Source organism: Dermacentor andersoni, chromosome 9 (assembly GCF_023375885.2).
Source record: "Dermacentor andersoni chromosome 9, qqDerAnde1_hic_scaffold, whole genome shotgun sequence".
Taxonomy (NCBI): Eukaryota; Metazoa; Arthropoda; class Arachnida; order Ixodida; family Ixodidae; genus Dermacentor; species Dermacentor andersoni.
Genome location: NC_092822.1, coordinates 11,492,469 through 11,512,983, shown reverse-complemented (window position 1 = coordinate 11,512,983; position 20,515 = coordinate 11,492,469). Strand labels below are relative to the sequence as shown.

General features: G+C 47.4%; 1 protein-coding gene across 1 annotated transcript in view; it reads left to right on the top strand.

Annotated features, from left to right (window-relative positions):
* Nucleotides 1-3,144: 3,144 nt before the first annotated feature.
* The window catches only part of LOC126527461 (uncharacterized), a 57,542-nt gene continuing 40,171 nt past the window's right edge, over nt 3,145-20,515 (top strand). The window contains exon 1 of the mRNA XM_055068748.1: nt 3,145-3,426. Within this exon, the coding sequence (XP_054924723.1) occupies nt 3,145-3,426 (282 nt within the window). The remainder of the gene's footprint in view (nt 3,427-20,515) is intronic.

Genomic DNA, 20,515 nt, shown 5'->3' with positions numbered 1-20,515 from the left:
CTACAAGCCTCAAGTTGTTTGGAAAATGTGATTTGAACTGAGATTGTGCGGACATTCGTAGTGTCTCCAGCTTAGAAAGCAATAGCTTTAAAGCACAGGAGTTAATGCCCCGAAGCTGTACAATATGGGATACGAGGCACGCCATTGTGGAGGACTCCGGATTGACCCGAACCACGTGGGATTTTCTCTTATGGGCGGCCGAAGAACGACGCTGTACGAGAGCGTTATTGCATTGCGGCCCCATAGGAATGCGGCCGTTGCGGTCGGGAGTCGTACCTGTGACTTCGTGCCCAGCAGCGCCCAACGCCTTATAAACACCACTCTCTTTTCCTCCTTCACCCCGGACGATGAGCGCCTAAATTTGGAGTGGTACTCGATCGCGAAAGACAATATAATTCACGTATCACCACAGCTACAGCGCATCTCTCGAGCAATTTATTTTATATTTCGCTACTTTAATACGAAATTGATGGGCAAGCGAAAACTGAAGAAAAAGAAGTGCGCAAAAATGAATTTTTTTCTCGTGCAAGCCACGCTTGCGTTGGTTCTCAGAAGATCGGTTTAAAGATCTCTTCGTCAACTAAAGCTCGCCTGGTGTCTGCATATCGGTGAATTTCGGCTCGCTGTAGAAAAATGACTCCACGCAACGATTTGAAAGCAATTTGTGCACCATTAATCTTCGGTATGCCTGTTCGTAAAGCACGCACTGCATATTTGCATGCCGCCAAGGCCTCGTAAATTGCGACGACGTGCGTCGCACACCCTCGACGAAGCATGGAGGACAGAAAGTTTGGCTTCGCGCGGCCTGCTCTTGGGCTGCTGACGAAGCCATTACTTGCTCGTCAGGTGAAATTTAAATGCATCGCTGACGCCTTAGGCGGTGTCAGATGGAGATGTACGGAATGCCTCCAGCTACTGACATCAGGGGTGCGTTGTACCACTGTGTTACGATACGAGCGCTTCACAAGCAGATAGGGCACGGCTCTTAGCTGTTATGTTGATGGTTGAAAGCGGTATGTGATACGGGCGCTCTAGGCTTATGTGGAAGGACATCACGTTTTAATGGAGCACCACCTCGCGGCTGGGGCGTCCGCATTATGGTGGAAGTGAAATGCAAAAAACGCTCGTGCATTCAGATTGAATTTTTAACGAGCACTAGGCATTCAAAGTTCATTCTGAGCCCTCAATTACACGTCATTAATATCCTCACTCACTCACTCACTCACTCACTCACTCACTCACTCACTCACTCACTCACTCACTCACTCACTCACTCACTCACTCACTCACTCACTCACTCACTCACTCACTCACTCACTCACTCACTCACTCACTCACTCACTCACTCACTCACTCACTCACTCACTCACTCACTCACTCACTCACTCACTCACTCACTCACTCACTCACTCACTGGACATAATTTCGTTGATATGCGATTAGTTATGCCATCTATCACAGTTCCTAGATTTAAGCACTTTATAATTAGTGGCTCCTGTTTCAAGAGCTGATAAACCAAAATGTTGGTTTACTGGACGCACCTGAAGAGGTCACCGTTTGAATATGCCGCATGATTTAGGTCACATGAAAGGTTGTAGCGGAACACGTCGTCGAGGAGCTGCTTTCAGACTCGTCTAAAATTCCCTGCCTGCACTAGCACATGCAGCACGGAGGAACCAAAAAGCGCTATACGGGGATTTGACGTTCCGCAAATAGCTCGCCCGATCACCTTCCGTTTCCATCCAACTTCGACAGCCTCCTCCAACGAGCGAGACTCCCTCAAATCGTTCCACTCGAAGCCGCCGTGCGGTAACTCCTCGCCCGCTTTCTATCTTCGGCGACGTCAACAGGCGGACCGTTTTTGGCAGCGGCCGTGCTGTGCCATCCGCGCACGCACCACGCTCAGCTTAGTTTCGCTTTTCTATAGGATGGCTTGGAGCGCATACAGCAGACCGACACGTTCTAAGTTGCGTGCAGCGCGACTAATTCCATATTCAAGGTACTGATACGCCACTAATTCTACAACAGAGCTGCGCAGGAATTCAGTACCATAAAAAAAAAAAAGTTTACCCAAGCACAAAAAACAAAGCAACGCAAGGAAACAAGAAAACAGGACGATACATAGAATGATTCTATAGTACCCTCATGATATCACAATTCGCAATATAATAGCGCTACCAATTAACAGTTCACCAGCCGGTGTTCATCGCACCTGCGTCGCTCATCTTCCGTCTTAATTCCGTGCTTCCGGACGAACTAGATTCAGTAACGCCTGTCCTGTCGCGGTATTTACTCGCCTCTCCGTTTAGCGTTTTAAGCATATAGCATATATATATATATATATATATATATATATATATATATATATATAGTTATGGCTGAGGAAATCACGCTGGCCCCGGTAGTAAAATGAAGAAGAAGAGTACGACGTACGTTCAATAAGCTCAGTATATTTAACTGACGTTTCGGCTGGTGGACCAGCCTTTGTCAAAACTTTGACAAGCGTTGACTTTGGCAAAGACTGGCCCACCAGCCGAAACGTCAGTAAAATATACTGTGCTAATGGAACGTACGTCGTACTCTTCACACACACACACACACATATATATATATATATATATATATATATATATATATAGATGAGAAGCACAACCTCGTGGTTAGCTATGGTTTATTTACCCAACACTATCGGTCGATCGATCGACCTAAACTGCTGGGTAAATAAAGCATAGATAACCGCGAAGTTGTGCTTCTCATCTTTATATATACGCTTAATTGGCCCATTGAAAAAGCTAGTTACTGATATACATACATACATACATATATATATATATATATATATATATATATATATATATATATATATATATATATATATATATATATATATATATATATATATATATATATATATTGCTACGAGGGGCTGCAGGAGCGAACGATGATGAGAGGACTGACGAAGACGACGATCGCCGATAGTCGTGCGCACGGGCTCCATATTGTATGCCTGTCTTCCGCCCGTTGTATATATCTCGTAAATATGTTGTCAAGCGTCTTTTCTCCCCTTAACATTTTGGCGGAGGTGCGGCGTTTTCAAGTTTCAAAACGGATCTACGCAGCGGACGCTCCTTGGCGGCAGCTACAATGCCAGCGCACGGCGGGGACGAGAATGCTTCGAGCAGGCCACCAGCCGTGCCTCAACCATCCGCAGCCAACCGCCCCGTCGTCTTCACACAACTGCGTCAACCAGGTACCTTTTCCGACTCTGACAACACTGACATCGAAGATTGGCTTCAACTGTACGAACGGGTTGGCACTAGCAACAACTGGGACCCGACTCTGATGCTAGCGAACATCATATTTTACCTGGCGGGCACGGCACAACTGTGGTTTCTGAACCACGAACAAGAACTTACTAGCTGGGAGGTACGTAAGCAAAAGCTCATCGATCTGTTTCGCAAGCCCATAGTACGCCGTCGTGCTGCGCAGAAAGAACTTGCGTGCCGAGCTCAGACTTGCACCGAGTCCTATGTGACGTACATCCACGACGTGCTCGCGCTTTGTCGCAAAGTCGATGACACCATGCCGGAAACGGAAAAGGTTGCGCATACCCTCAAAGGTATTGCGGATGGCGCGTTTACTCTTCTGGTATTTAAGAACTCATCCACAGTGCAAGGCGTCATCAATGAATGCCGACGCTATGAAGAAGCAAAAAGTCGCCCCGTTACTTCGAACTTCACACGTCTTCCGAACATGGCTGCGACATCTACCTGCGAGGACCTGCGTCTCCCGTGCACCAGTTCCACCCGCTCCTGCTGCATCCGACAATATTGTGCGCATCAGCCGCCGCGAGATTGAAGCTGCCTGCCCAGTTCCCCGTCAGGTGTGTAACCCCGACGAGTCCCATGCAACCATTTCCCTTTTCCAAACCATTGTGAGTCAAGAACTAGCAAACGCAGGATTACAGACGCTTTGCCCAGTCAACAGACCTGAATACCGCCCGCCCGCCGCACCTGAGTTATACAGACGTCCCAAGGTTCGTTCTTGTTATCAGAATTCCGCAGAATGGCGCACTTCCGATGACAGGCCCATCTGCTTCTGTTGCGGACGCGTTAGACACATTTCCCGCCGCTGTCGCAGTGCTTGGAACTCGCAGCTTTGGTCGAGCTATCGAAGCATCCGACGTCCAGGTGGTAGTCCCCGAGTGCCGGTACACAATGACGACGACAGCGCTCCTCCATCACCGCCAGCACGATCAAACCGCTCCCCTTCGCCATCCCGACAGCTGCCCCGCTCACCTCTGCGTCGTCGCTCTCCTTCTCCCTCGTACTCTCGCCGTTCATCGGAAAACTGACGGGCGCAGCTCCGAGGGGTGAGCCTGCCACGACGACCCGAACCGAAATTTCTCTGCTCACACTACCTGGACATCACAACCTCATCAACGTAAACGTGGACGGTATACTTGTCATCGCACTCATTGACACCGGCGCCTACATATCGGTCATGAACTCAAACCTCCGTATCCGTCTGAAGAAAGTTCTTACCCTTGCTGCGATCGCTGTAGTCCGCGTAGCCGATGGTGCGACTCCGGCTCTTGCTGGGTTGTGTACCGCCCCTGTCACTGTTGCCGGACACCACACTTCAGCTTTGTTTTACGTCTTGGATCAGTGCCCACATGCAATCATCTTAGGACTTGACTTTCTCTCGGCACATTCGGCGGTTTACTGCTCTGCAGGGGTTATCAAGCTTGCGTTACCTCATGCCGTTGAGCCTTCTGATTCTACACCGAGTCGGCTGTGTTCCGCCGAATACATTCGTCTACGACATCTAGCCGTGACGTACATCGACGTCTCTCCTAGCTGACCCCCCTGTGGACTACGGCGATTACATCGTGTCGCCAAACGCTACCGTCCTTTGTTCGCAGAATGTCATGATGAGCGCACTCGGTCATCACTATAAAGGTCAATGCCCGTAAGTATATAAATATATATCAGGCTTCAGCCTGAGGCATCACTGTTGATCACTTCAAGTATGCAACTTTCTGAGAACATCTGCCTTGTATGGACTTCTGGAGGGAAGATCGACCTTCTTTTTGTTCTGCTAGCCATTATAACCCCTTTTCGCAATACAAAGGCAAGTAGAGCTTTGGAGGAATATACTTTAGCAATCTGAACTGTTTTAGTGTTCATTACGCGCCTTACACATTGTCCCTCTATTACGTATATATCAGCGCACAGGTCACAAACCTGACGTTGCCCACCTGTACGTACTCGCTTTAGAATGTTATTGTTTTGTTCTCGTTCTTCGCGAACAACAAATGACTGGAATCCCCACCGCGTCATACGTGGCAGTCACACCATCGCGCGAATTTCTATGCAGAAGTGGTCGTCAGCCAGATTTCGTTATAAATGCAGAAGTGGTCGCCAGCCAGATTTCGTTACAAATAACTGTACTAAAATAGCCTCTTAACTTATTTCATTCAGCTCTTTCTATTATCCCTAGTGCAGTCTCTAAAGAAGTAAAGCGAGAATCTAATTCTTTAATGTCCCTTTAACTGATATGTGAACGCCGTGGTCGTAAATAGTGGCTCTTTTCGTGCTTAGTAGTCTATCGCATTGCTTCCCGTTTCTATGACAGAAACAGTGAACTAACTAACCTACCCCCCCCCCCCCCCCCAAAAAAAAAACAACAACAACAAGAAAAAGAAAAGAATGAGAAAGAAAAATGGACGGATAATCGCAGTTAATTTCCCTTGCTGCGCTGCCAAGTGGGTCACTCCTCGCAACGGAGGCCATTTGCTATTTGCCACAACTTTGCTATCTGGAAATAGCAGGAAGACGTCTTCGATGTCATCACCCACGTAACCATCGAGTGAACGGGCCGACGTACCGGCCTACAGAAGCCAAGGAAGAAAAATATTGCTAGGAATGACTGAGTGCCGGGGCGGTTTGTAACGGGGCCTCGTTACGAGTCCTGGTGGGCGCTAACGAGCCAAGCGGACCGCGTCAATGGTCCTTCCTTTTGTGTTCGAGGAAGCGTTCGAACGTCGTTCGCCGCGAAAGGGGCTGCGGTTTCGAAACTGGTTCTCTCCTTTTTCGGTGCGTCCCGACAAGGAGAGACAACGATGTCGGGTCGACCAATAATGGTGCCGTGGTTCATCGCCTACCAAACTTTGCGGGTGCGAAGTGCTTCGGCCGCGATGAACTCCGGAGTCCGGTTAGCCTTTCTTTCGAAACGTTTGGCCGAGAAACGCTGTGGCTCTTCTGACAGATTTTTCTTTTGTTTTAGGACTTGCGCAATACGAAGCGAGCAGAGGATGGAAAGGAAAACGTAAACAATCCGTCTTGCAATAGCGGATCAATTTTGCAACACAGTACGCAATCAAGGTAGGTTATTGTAGGGTTATTGTAGGGTTGGTTATTGCAAGACTAACTAAATCAATATATGGAGCCCGTTACAAAGTTTACGCTGCTGATCCAATGAACACTTTCCTGAAATACATTAGCCGCATGTTAACTCGTACGCTAAGGCATTTCTCGAGACGTTCTGAACCTGTATTTCTCAAAACTGGTGCGAGGCACAGTATTTCTTGCAAATGAATAAGATTTGTATACTGGTTGGCTTCAATTCTGAAATTACAGCGTCCCGCTGAAGTGTTTAATTGAACGTAATACACCATCTACTACAACACGGATCATGATGTCCGACGCTGTAAATTGTGTTGCTGAACATTGTTGTGCATGATTCTCGAACTCACGGGAGCACCAGCGATTGTTCTAGAATGCACTGTGGTGCCTGTACAATAGACGCTGGACCGACTTGAGCCGTGTGGTTATATTCGATGACTGCCGACCGGGAACGCCGCTGTCGTCGTTACTTAGAGTTCACCCATTATTGTGCTAGACTATTATTGACAATGTTTTCTTCTTCACCGTCACTACACCGTAACGGTACACTATCCCATAAATCAGCTAAAACTTCAACACAATGGGATCACTATACAGGGTGTTTCAACTATTATACACCAAGATTTAAAAATATGCAAATGCCACGCAAAGGGCCTCGAGCGGTCAATTTTGCGTGTACTCGCTGGCTTCTTTCACGCTTGGAAAAACACTTTTATGTAGCACGTATTAAGCAACAGAAAGCTGTATCGGGAGTTTTTCATATTGCTCTACAATTTTCTAATTGAAACGTTTCTTCTAATTATACTACTTGAGAAGTTGATTAACTAATTAAGGCTAATTATCTAATTAGGCGGAATGCAAAAAATAATCGGAGTATCTCCCAGCGACGGCAAGCAACATTATCTTGGTTCTGCCCAGCTACATGGGATTTGTATATTTTTAAACCTTGGTGCGTGATAGTTGGATCACCCTCTATAGCTGGAGACGCATTCGACAATGACTGGAGGATGTAGGGCAATGCCGACGAGAAATAAGCAGCTCGTATTTCGAGGTAGCACAGCCTGGATCAAACGTCTCATAATTTGCCGCCATACGACAACAGCTGTAGTCATCAACGACATGTGCAGCTTCATGATGGAAGGTGACTATAGGAGCAGGGCCTGGCAAGCTTTCATCCTGGCAATGACAATCCGTAATGTTTCTGGTTTTTCGAAGGTAATCATGCGAGTGACTTCCCAAGTTAAAGAAACTTTGGGCCAAATTGTACTTCAGCGCCTATAGGCTACGACTAACACTGCCCAGCGAATCTTAGTGGGTTCGAAGTAGGTAAAGGCAAGGCGCAGAAGACCAGGACTTAGGAAGAACACAAACGACGAGACGGGCGTTTGTGTTCTTCTTCCTAAGTCCTGGTCTTCTGCGCCTTGCCTTTACCTACTTCAAGCATGAACCAACTAGCCCAAGCAAGAGTTTTACTTTAGTGGGTTCAAAGGAGTCGCAGTATGAGCTGGGCGAACTAGTGTTGATCCATAAAAGTGGTGTCCAAATACAAGCCACAGCAACAACTCTCTCTGGGAAACAGAAACTAATTTCAACGGTCATAGTTTTGCTGACTGCATGCACCGGAAGCCATTGCGGAATTGGAAACACGGCATAAACACCATGCATTGGACATCACCCATTGGTGTGGCAAGAATGAGATCATCAAACTTTGTCTATTCCATGATAGAGCCACCAGCCCGAGCAGCACAAAAGGAAAAGTTCCGCTCACTCTCCTTCGATGTTGTTGCTCAAAATAACATAAATAAATAAGGAAGTGTTTTCGCTGAATAATAAAGGTCTACGCTAGTTGTACATCGTTTAGCAGTTATGTCTTGCGTTATGAAATTATGTGTGCCTCCGTTTGTTCGCGCGTCCGCAAAACTGTGGGCATATCCGCGTGTCCTCGGACAAATTCAACTACATTTGTTTATTTATGGAACTGCACATGTTTATACGTGTTTTACGTGTTCGTGTATTATCCTAGGTGGCTCCCTGGACTCGTGCATTGAACTTTGTATGTGCCCATGCTGTTTGAATGTATTCGTAATTTTTCGGTGTATTTTGCTATTGCGATTTGTTGGCGGTGCTACGAGGAGTAGCCAGCGCCGCCTAAAGTCGTCAACTTCTAATTTAAAATCATGGAAAAAAAAAGTGCTCAAAGAAAGACGAACGCAAGCTCCCGACGAAACGCTAGTGCGAAACACACACCTACGCAGCAAGGAATGATTCATCAAAAGGTTTCATTGAGTCCAGGTGCCTCATTCATTTATTCCAGTTACCTCACCAATAATAATAATACCAGGTTTGCACGTAATTCCAATTTTCTACTTCCTATGGTTCATTCTAACTATGAAAAATATGACATCATCATTGGCTGCTATAGAACTGTGGAATTGTTTACCCATCGGCATTAACTCTTCATCCTTTCATACATTTAGTCACGCCCTTAAGCTTTTTTTATATGTATAACTAAGTTTACGTCATTCCATTACACTGCATTTTCCATTTGTATGTATTGACAGTTTTTTTTTGGTACACTATAGGCTTGTATACAGACAATTTGTTTTTGTTATTTAAATTTTTCTACGTTGCATTTTCGTGATTGTGTTTGTTTCTTTTAGTTAGCTTGCTCTACTTTCATACATCTCTCCATTGTTATTATTAACCAAGGGCGCCGTTGTAGTCTTTGACTTTGGGACCGTCGTCTGTATATTGTCTCTTACTCATTCATTGTACTTAAAGAATAATAAACTGAAACTGAAGCATGCTCTCATCACTGGGTGCCCCCCCCCCCCAAAAAAAAAAAAAACAAAGAACAAAAAGAAAAACATATAACTCCACGCTGAAAGCGACGAGACTTAGGGCGCTACCTATGATTGTATGGTGACTTTACTATCACGCTTCTGTCACGTGGTTGCGATGTCGGGTGTCTCTTTTGCAGCGCTGACTGTTATAGGCCACTTGCAGCACAACAGGATGCGGTATCTGTGTGCACTTGCAATATGCTTATAGCCTTTGCAAAGAGTGACGTCAGCGGAATACTTTTCAGATCCTGGGGCCCTATAACGTAAAACTGTTCCAGTATGTTTTTATTCCAATCTCTTGACGTCAAATTTGCGTAACCGCCGACGCAAGCATCAGGCGGTCACTCGCAGGATTGTCTGAACAGACCACTAAAAGGCTCTCCTCATTCATAGGAGGTCACTTCTGTTTGCTTGACAAACGAATAACATTGCCTACACTGAGCGGCTTGTCTTATCTAATTGTCTAACAAGAGGCGAGGAGCACGCTCAAGTGGAGGGGGATTCGATGGGGCCGAGCCACTGCACTGAAAATTGATGACCAGATGAAGAGGGGGGTGCCAGCGTCTGCGATTGGCCCGCTTTTCCTTACTTAGCTTGCGGTGGCTGGTCGAAAATCGCGGCGGCATGCAACGGAAGGTTAAGAATGACGCTAAACCGGATCCTCAGCAAAGGAGAGTTGGCAGAACGATGTCGTAAACGTGCTGAAAGTGCTCGAAAACGTTACATGGCCACGGAAGAAGCTTTATTATACGCAAATAAACCCATGCTCTCCGGCAGATACGAGTAACCAGTGTTGGATCTGGAGGACAATCCCAATTGCTGTCTCCCAGATATTGGACCTTGCCGTTGAGTGCGGGAGTTGGCCAAGGTTGAGGAGGACTTTGAGATGAAAACTGGAGGTTTATTTACATTATTTACAGTGAGAGTACAAATAAATTAACAGTCATGAAGTCATTACGGGCCGCTGCGGCCCGTGGCAAGAAGCTCGAAAGAGATGAATGAAAGAATGCTCTGTTGCTGCTCCCGGTCTCTGGCTTTTAACCCCTTCGGTGTCTCGAAGTCACGTCACGTTCGGCCAATCGGCGAGCCCGCTCAGGTGGCGTCATTTTTGGCCAATCGGCGAACCCGCTCAGGTGGCGTCATTTTCGGCCAATGGTAGGCGCCATGCGAATGTAAGTCACACCCGGCGCAGAGGGTCGCCCCTTGGGCTCCAATTGTCCGAGGGATTACTTGTCTGCGGCATTGCCTTCCTGGTCTGCAACTGCTGTCACAAAGGCGGACGAGGGGGGATTGCTCCCAGGGCTTCACGGTGCATTACGGCCGTCGTTGCCTCTTGGCTTGCAAGCGCCGTCACAATAGGCGGATGGGGGGAGACGGGTTGTCTTCGAGCGACCTTTCAGAGCTGCAAAGCAGCTTTCCTCGGGACCCAGGTTACCTGGAACCGTGCCAGGCTCCCGCTACATGTTCAGGAAGAATCAAGCAGTGGTACAATAGCTCCACATAAAGGCGCACGAGGTGGGGGACGCCAACTTGTTTGCATGTGCTGCGCCTCGGGAACGTGGTAGATGGGCTTCGGCGCTCCTTAATTAGGTGTGACGGCGATTAGAAGTAATCCGGTGAACTCGAAGGAGGCTCAGGAAACGGTCCCGTATCTAACACCAGTGCCTGAGTGATCGGCGGCAGCCATATTTTATGCCTTTCGGAACGGGGCAGCCTGTGGCTATTCAGAAGAAAATTCATTTTTCGGCATATTAATGCATTTTTCACGCGTACACGTCACTTTGACGCGGTGAGTTTTTGCGGTTTTGTGACGTCTCGTGACAGGCAAGTAAAGTGGGTGCCGCCCGAAAACTTTGGACCAATAGTCGAGGGCTTACGGCGAAAAGGCGTCGAATCAGAAATAACTATTTTTCTTTTGTTCGGTCAAATCATGCATAATCAGTGTGTAGACATCATATCAGACGGGAAGCTATCATGGTTTTCGTGACGTCGCGTGACAGGCAGGTGAAGTGGGGGTGGTCCAAAAAATTTTTTGATCAATCACGGAGGGCTGATTGCAGAATTGGAAAACAAAAGTTCGGGATAGTTTTACGTTATAGCGCCCCTGCACTGATGGAAAACTCTCGTCAAGCTCTAGACGTAAATTTTCAGGAAAGTCGAGATTAATTAAACACTTAGGAGTAGGCTAGTGGGTAGAGATTATCGTTCACAGCGGTTGATTGAGGAATCGGCAAAAATTACATTATGGCGAATGACGGTGCAAAAGTAAGATTCTGCTTACGCGAGGAGCGATAGGGGCTTTGGATGAATTTATACAGCCTAGGGTTTTTTAATGTGTACGAAGAGTTTGGTACTCAAGCCTTTTTATCAATTGCTGCAGAATAATCGAGCCTGCCACCTCGTGCTTAGCATCAAAATGCCATAAATCCTGGGCCACCACCGGTGAATAAGAAGCGGAATGTAAACAAATTCTTCTGATACTTTTTCTCTTCTTTCGCGCTGTGTACCAAGGCATCTCTTTCTTCCAAACGTTTTGTCAGTAGCTTTTAGAAGACCGGCTATAGATAGAGGGGGATCTGACACGTAGGGTCAAACATTATGAAATGAGTCAGATAAAAGGAAGGATAAAAAGAACGAAAAGAAGACGTGCTTGTAAATATTTACATTGCTGAGTCATTCCGTTATTTTGGGGACAAAATTTCGCCGGACGATAAGCTTGGAGCCTTCAAGTATGGCGTTCTTGACAGCCTGGTGGCTCGCATCAGTTTTTTCCACGTGATAAACTGCTGTTGCAAAGTCCGTTGCATGGCAGCTTCTCAAAAAAAAAAAAAAAAAAAAGGAAGTGTGTACGTTCTACATTAAGCGTGTTACAGTCGAAGATATATAGACTGCGACACACTAAAACCTAAACTTCTAGCCAAAGTATGTCCCAAGGTCGCACAGAAAGGTAGAATGCCGACACGCTTATCTTAGAATGCATTTGGCGTGCCGCATAAATATCTCAGTAAAAGTTGTAGCGCGCTTTCTCTCTTTTTTCGCCTCACCTGCTGCCATCCTATTTTTTTTTTTTTGGCAGGAGAGGTAGTCAGAGAACTACATTTGCTCCCGTCCACGAAGCGATTCCTCGTCATCGACGTGGAAGCCTTAGTGTTGTCTTCGTGCTGTCATAGTCGTCGTCGTGCAGTCGTCGTGCCGTCGTCCTAGCCGGGCCAGCTACTGCTGTTTCTGTGGAGCTTTGGAATTCTCGCTGTTGAGCCACTGGTGCAATCAAGCAGATATCCGGAAGCAGCTTCGTGCCCTCTAAGCTCTTGCAGCGGTCGTGGACGCGATCGGGCAGCGAGGCGCGATACATTTTTTATTCGTTCCTGGGACGCCGAGTGCCTCTCGCGCGTATAGTCTCGCAAATGGGATTCCCGTGCTGTGCTGCCCTGTGAGCTCATTTTCGTGGCCCCAGTGTTTGCCTGCAGGCGTGTGCTATACTACGCCGGGGCGTAGCCTCCGTGAGGTACTCCGGATAAGCCCGCATATGTGCGGCGGGCGCACTCTCGCCTTGGCGTATAGTCACGGCCGCGCTCGAATATCGGGCCCCGTCCTCATTCTATGTTTCTGATATTTGTGGGCCAGTGCTTTAGCCACGCATGCGTCAACGCGATTACACATCTTCTTATTTACAACTTGCCGCTGGGCAGTGGAATGCACGCTGCGATCGCGTATGAAATCAGAAGACAATAAGAACACCCCCTTGACAGGCAGAATAAAATAATAAAACACCTCCAGAGGAAGCGTCGAAACTTGGCCGTAGCATGAGGCATCTTTCGTTCGAGCACTGTTGATAATTTCAACTCTACATGTTGCAGTAAACAACTGTCTTTCTTTGACCTTACACTACACGATCACGTTGCCACAAGAAAGGCTAATGACAAATTACGGCCCGTATAAATAGCAGACTGCTATCTCTAAGAAAGATGTTGAATCCACGGTCAGTAACTGGATCACAAAGGTGCCTATATGCCAGCGCCATGAAAACATGGCCAAAACAGTCAAGAATCATAGATAAGTTCTATAAATGTAGTTTACCTCTGTCATTGTGCTGCTTAGCATTGTTCATACGGGCACTATGTCGAATGTTGACGTGGTAGCGACATATATAGCTACAGTTGGAGACATCATGTTGTGAATCGCACATGACGCGAGAACGGCGGAGTTCACAGAATGCAGCACGCGCAACCAGGAACTGAGGTATGCACTGCGATGTTCGACCAAGGAAACCTAGTTTGCCCTTCTAAATTGGAAGTTGCATGCAAAGGCCAATGCTAAACTCAGCGTTTTCTCTGCAGGCGAGGTCCACAAACTTTTCTCTCTGACTGTACGTTATGTGTTATGGGCTATACGCGACTGGTTCGCGCATAAGTCGCAACCACAAGTCGTATGCAAGTCTCGGAACAAGTACAGATGTAGCGAATGATGGTCGCCTCATGCTTGAGACGTCAAAAACTTTAACAACTTTTGTTTGTAAATTCTCATACTCAGACAGTACAAAATGCCACATTTACATTTGCTCGTTATGCATTCTTTATAACATCACATGTGTTCGCGCGGGCTTCTGCACGCATCTGACATACACACCATTTGAAACGCCGGCAGTCCCCGAGCCGCGCATCAAAGCGTGACATCTTGTCTATCGCGGTTTTCAAAAAAAGAGAAAGAGAGAAGAACAAAAGAGGAATGCGAAGCAACGAAGGGCAGTTTACGCCTGAGAAACAAAATCACGGAGAAAGTATGCAGCACGAAGAAAAACAGAGAAGTCGTTCCTGTGTACTCCGAAGGCGGAAGAGAAATGAAAGAAAGTATACACATTCGGACGCGGTGTGTGCGGTAGGAGCGTGACAGCTGTTCTTTCAAAGTCACTCGCCTCTGCTATCCTACGGAAATAGAAGCGTTGCCGTGGCGGTTGTCTCGGCCAGTTCGCTCGTACCGGTCGAGTAGCGAAAACCTTTATGCAAATACGGACCGTGTTAAACATTCTGCTCAGCTCACCTCGCGAATACCAGAGTGCGTCGAGTCGAGGGGCTTGTACAACAAGAGTTGCCTACCTATATTTTTTTTGTACTTCTCCTTTCGATCTTCCAGTCGTCTGGCCGCAGCTTACTTCCGCCATTCGAGGGCTGTAACAGAAGAAGTGGAACAAACTATGTGGTGTGTCACCGCAGAAGCCGCAGTTCCCAGAAGAGCGCCTTAGTTTTGCTTACGCTTCTACTGCACCCTTAGTTTCTTTTTCAGGTGGAATTTGGCTGCTACTTTTGACCCGCTATCTCCGGTCCCAGAACTGATGTTCTCTCACAGTATTTGCGTGCAGTAAAGAGAATGCTAGCGGCCCGGCGACACCTCTTCTCCTTGCCTATATGCACTAGGCATGTCTTCAGAGAGCAGCTTTCGAGTGAAAATCTCTGCTGTCGTGTGTAAATTCACAGCACATTCGCAGCGGCGGCTGCGACACCTTAGAAATCACCATCATCATCGTCAGCCTGTTTAAGTCCACTGCATGACAAAGGTATCTCTCATCGATCTACAAGTATTCCCTTATTGCATCGCCCGACTCTTCCCTATGCCGGAAAATGTTCTCACGTCGAAAGTCCATCATACCCTCTAGCGACCCTAAATTATGGATACCAAAGTCCCCGAAAAATTATAGTTCTGCAAAAGCCATTTCATCATTATTTGCGAATTTTATGAAAATTTCCCAGTTCCCGAAATAGTGTGTGAATAGTTCTTGAAAGTTTTACAGTTGAGCAGAAATCGCTGCTGTACAGTGCGCATGACACTTGATTGAAACAGGAAACAAAAACACAATGACCGTGTAGGTAAACTTGGCGGCGACCTGTATGTGAGACTGCCGTATACAGCTCATGTGCTGCAGTTTGCGCAACACTGACGCATTTTACTTTTTTGTCTTTCAACTAATTAAGGAAGATGTTTCGTTGTATAATGGAGAGCTTCCGATTTACACTCGCTTTTAAAGCGAGATTGGCTGAGTGCACCCGCATTAAGCGTGCTTGCGCACGCCTAGGCAAAACTTTTCGTGTCTTTTTGTGGCCGCTGCCAAGAAGCATGCAGCCGTCGAATAAAAACCTCAGTCTGGGCTAGTTTCGGTCACTGCTTCGATGAATGAGTGGATGGCCCTAAAAATGAGAGAACAGCGGTATAAAGCACAAATAAAACATACAAATGGGCTTACCAAAGCATTTTCGTGGGCGAGTTCGTTCACAACGACGAAATAATCAGCGCGAGAAGACAAGAACAAAAAACAAAGTGCCTGGCCTATCTTTATTGTTCTCGCCTTTAACGATATGTGTTTACTTCTTCACATACAGACGCTATACTGCGCCATTGGCACCACTGTGTGTGTGCGTGTGCGTGGTGGGGGGTGGGGGGGTTGTGCTCGGTGCTCCTGTCTTCGCGATTTTTTCGCGCCGTCCACGTATATTAACGGTTGCTTTGATCGCATGTTTTTTATCCCGTATATTCGTGTTTCCTCTTGTGGCTCTCCAACGAAGCTCTATGTTGAAGACTGCGTTATTGAGGTGGCTCGCTTTGCCACCACGGTCTTTGCTTCGGCCTCTGCGAGTGCGTTAACTCAAGTTCCCGTGTGTAGGTGATTTAGCCTGCAGAATAACACGTTGGAAGTTGGAACAGCTCGCGGTGCTGCCTGTCCTCGCCTGGCTCGTTACGTCCAGCAGCGTACACATCAGAATAGAAAGAGGTAGAGAGAGAGGGACAGAGAGACAAACATGCTTGCTAAAAAAAAAAAGAAGGAAAAAAACTGCCCAAACCATCGACGATGATTGTCACAGTAAGCGAATTGCGGAGTACTTCTAGAAAGCCATTCGCTTTATTAAAGGAGAGATGAGCTTGATGGCCTTTATTTATTGCAGTGAGAATATTTGCCGTATACAGAACAGAGCGGTTAACCAGCACATCTTTGCGGTGGCAGGGGGTGGCACACTGATCACGTGACTCCCCCCGAGAAAACGAAGGAAGAATATCTGGCTACGCCACTGCATCTAGCGCGGTAGTACAGCTGGCTATGAAATGCACGCCGATTCGTCCTATGCGCATTGCTTCGAGCGGCACTAGCGGTGCCGTGGATCTGAGTGCCTCCTATAAGCCTTAGGAAGCCCCAAAGCTTTCAAGCGCACGTGCGTCTTAAAGAGGCTATAATAGTTGGCGTGTGGCGACGATCATGCGCCCCGCAACCCGGTTGCACGACTGCAACCGCCTTTTGAGTCGGTGCCTTTGTAGTGGCAGTGAAAGTCCGAGCTCAGTTTCCGACCGTCAGCCTCAGGCCCTGAGAACGGGCAAAACAGGCAAAGAAGGCTATACGCTTAAAATGAGAGCGAGAGAGAGAGAGAGAGAGAGAGAGAGAGAGAGAGAGAGAGAGAGAGAGAGAGAGGAGAACAGCGATACCTGTACTGCGTGCCGAAGTAGCTCAGTAACCATGACGTTCCTCTGAGAACGAATGCATGGGTTCGGTGCCAAAGCTTGGTGGCCGCATTTCGATATTGCGGAATGCAAGAAAGCGTCCGAGTAACGCGCTTCAGCTGCACAGTAAAGATATAACCAGGTGGTGCAAGGTCAATCGGAGCCCTCCATGCACTACGGAGTCCTTAATTGCCCCTGCGTTGTTTCTGGACGCCAAATGGGATCAATCAATCATGGGAATAAATTGTCCACTATGACGTGTGTTACAGGAGCCAGGACGTCACAGGATGACGTCACAAGTGCCGTGAAAGGGCTTCTCGTGAGGCATCATGAAATTTTCCTAGAGGTCATTCATAATTGAACCGTATTTAGCGCAGTGATGGGCGAGTTGCACTGGGTTTAACTGGAGCGTCTTGCATGACGTATTTTACCCCTGGGCAAATTTAAATTTGCCAATGGTTGCTGAAAGTAAGGAACTGCACAGCATTTCTCTTATGACATTTGCAGAAGTCAACACACAGATGAAATATACATGGCATCTTGTGACCAGCAGAATATATTGCAGTAATTAAGCACCAGTAGCGGGTGGTGATAGAAATGACAATGAAAAGCTGTTAATAAGCGTTTTAAATAATGACACCCGCGGCCACTTTAAGATTTCACTTAAGCGAATCTGCTTTTGTGTACGAGTAGTTAAGAATTTTTTCTCAGAAGTCAAGGGTGACGGGGTTTGAATGATTTCCGGGGTTTTGTGTGCCAAAACCACAATTTGATTATGAGACACGCCGTAGTTGGGAGGGGGGGGGGGGCTCCGGATTAATTTTGACCACCAGGAGATCTTTAACGTGCCCCCAATGTACGGGATACGGGCATTTTTGACAAAAGCATCGTCCGGTCCTTGCTTTTGCCAAGGGCGATTAACCAAGAAATCGAGCGCATAAGAGAATACTAACCATCGAAGATTCGCGGTAGTGAGTACTGCGCATGGGGCACTGGTGAGCTTTTGAAAGCGTGCTTGCTGAAATACCGAGGGCTGTATTTAAGTTGCGATAAACCTTGGAACTGACGCGAAGACATAGGGGTGAGGCAACATTCCAAGTGTCACCGGAGGTTACGTTCGTATACATGTAAATAAAAAAAAAAGAAATAGAAAACCGAAATCATAAAGGAAAGAGAGCTGCGGTATCGAGGCTTAGCTTTGCAGCTAGAGAGTAGAGCTGGTGGAGATGCTCTACTGACGTCCTTATGCATTGTCTGAAAAAATCCTTGACAAAGCAACCTGACATCGTAGCGTAAATTCTTGCGGGTCTTAAGAGGCTCTCAGCAGACTGGGCTCTTCATATGTGCCAAGAAAGAGTTTGCATGGCGGTGTTAAATGTTTTGTGGTTAATGGATGCGTCACTTCCATTATTGATGGCAAGTTGCAGGGTTCGACAAGCTAGACACCTACGCAATCGGTTCCCGGACGCTCGGACGAGACGCAAGCTTTTGTCCTCCGCATAGTGCACAGGGAAGGATGCGCAACCTCTCACAAGCGAATTTTAGCCGGGATACCACTGCCCGCACATAAGAGAGAAACCGGCGTAAATTGGATTTGTCCGATCAAATTTCGCGCTCGCGCGAAAGAGAAGCCAGGCAGTCGAAATGGCAAGATGTCGAAAACGATCGCGAGGTTCTCGGGGGAAGAAAGCCGATCCTTGTACCAAGTGAGAGTAAGGACGGGAAGCAGTTTCAAAGGCCAATCAGAGGACTTGCTTTGTTTTTTAGTTTATCTGCTCTCGATTGTTTAGTGTGAGCCAAACGTGTACACAGATCAGAGACGCATGTCTGTGTGGAGAAGACTCGTAATCGAATTACCCGCTGCGATGAAACTTGTGCGTCTGGGCCGCTTACAGGCTAGGCGACCGGATGAGCGATGTTCGAGAGGCGGCTGGACATCACTACTTGTCGCGCAACGTTACACCATGCACACTTTCGGAGCGGTGCGACGTTACGCGGCTCTGTACGTGGCAGATGCGGGCGGCCCAAAAGTAAAGTGGGGGATAGGTCGGCGAGGAAACGTGACCGACGGCGGGCGTGCTCTGTCAGCCCTCGACCGGAGTGCCCGCCCACTTCTTCCGTCTTCCGAGTGGCACCGGAGAGATTTCGTGGAATACTTGATATCGTGGACCGTCACCCAATTTCAGACCGAAAAAAATTGCGGAAGCCTCGAATCACGATGTGAGTACGCAATAAGAGCGATTCTTATATTTGTTTGGTCGAGGGTACAGGTTATAGCACCATTCCTCGTGCTTTGGCCCCAGTGACCAAATAACCCGAACGGGCTCCGAAAGGTCCGTTTCTTTTTTACACCTTGGCGGTGGCCGCGACAGCTTCTGCATTATGATACGTGGCCAGACAAACCTTTGTCGAACTCGATGTTCGCTGCACCGCCTCTTATGCCCTCTATCTAGAATGAACGAAAGCGCGCAGGTAGCGCAAGTTGGTGCTTGGTAAACATGCGTGTACGTTATACGCATCTCTGTGTGTGTGCATCCTGCCACTAAAAGCTTTCGGGCGCGATAATCGAAAAAAGAACTAGCTTCTTTCGTGTTTTTGATTCAACTTAGTCTCCAATTCAGTGGCGAGACTTCTGGATTTCGCTTCCATTCGCTGGACCCTGGAAACAACGCTTTATAGCAGGACAAGGGGAGGCGGTAAGCTCGTGAGCGTCGTGTGTCGTTGTGCTGTTCACAAGCGTTGTTTGTACGTCCAAGTAAAGTACCCAAAGGTCCAATTTAGCACTCTGTTGACTAGCTGCATGTTTCATTTCCGGGGCAGATGCATTGGCTTCGACTTCGCAAATCCCCGCTCCGAAATCTTGTTGACCTTGTTGACATAGGTATAGTACAAGGCTCCCTGCACTCATCGCCTTACCACTTCGAGAACTTTTGAGCATCCAAGAAACGACAAGTGGCTCTACATCTACCTACTCTTGCACAATAGTGAGCGCGATATCTCCCCTGTGTGCTTCCATTCACGATCTTTCGCAAGCACAGCTAGGTCAATGAACAAGCGTGTTCCACGTAACTCCAACCCCCGCTTCCCTTCTACATCCCGTCCTCATTTTTTCCTTTTGCTTGTTTCGTAAGCGCAGCTTGGTCTCTGACTTGGAGTGCCATTGCTGATTCCTGACTCGTTGACTGTTCATCGCTAGGCGGAGAAATGCGATATCGCTTACAGGCTGGAGAGGGAGATGGAAGAATAGAGACAAGAAACGAAATAGAAGAGAGAAAGGAAAGACGGGGAGGTTAACCAGATGCGACTTTCCGGTTTGCTACCCTGCGCGTGACGGTATCAGGGGTTGGAAAAAGGATATATATATATATATATATATATATATATATATATATATATATATATAGAAATCTGCACAGGCTGGTGGATCTCGAGAAGCGCCACCAGTGACGGATTTCTGATGTGATGTTAAGTCCCGTCGATGCCGTAGTACTTTTCCTTCCAGCAGATGTTTGTCGTCCAATTGATTGAGCAAGGCGGAAAGCGGCTGTTTCTGTGCACATTGTACTGCGGACACTGGCACAGAACATGAATTACTTTTTTCCTCATCGCCGCAATGGCCACAGTCTGCAGTGTTGGCGAACACTATGCGGAACGCGTAGGCATTGGTAAACACGACTCCCAACCATAGCCTACACAAAAGGGTCGCGCCTCCTAGGGGAAGCCTTGATGGAAGTTGAAAGCTTCAGGTACGACCCAGGGAATATAATCGGGCATGCATGAAGCGTA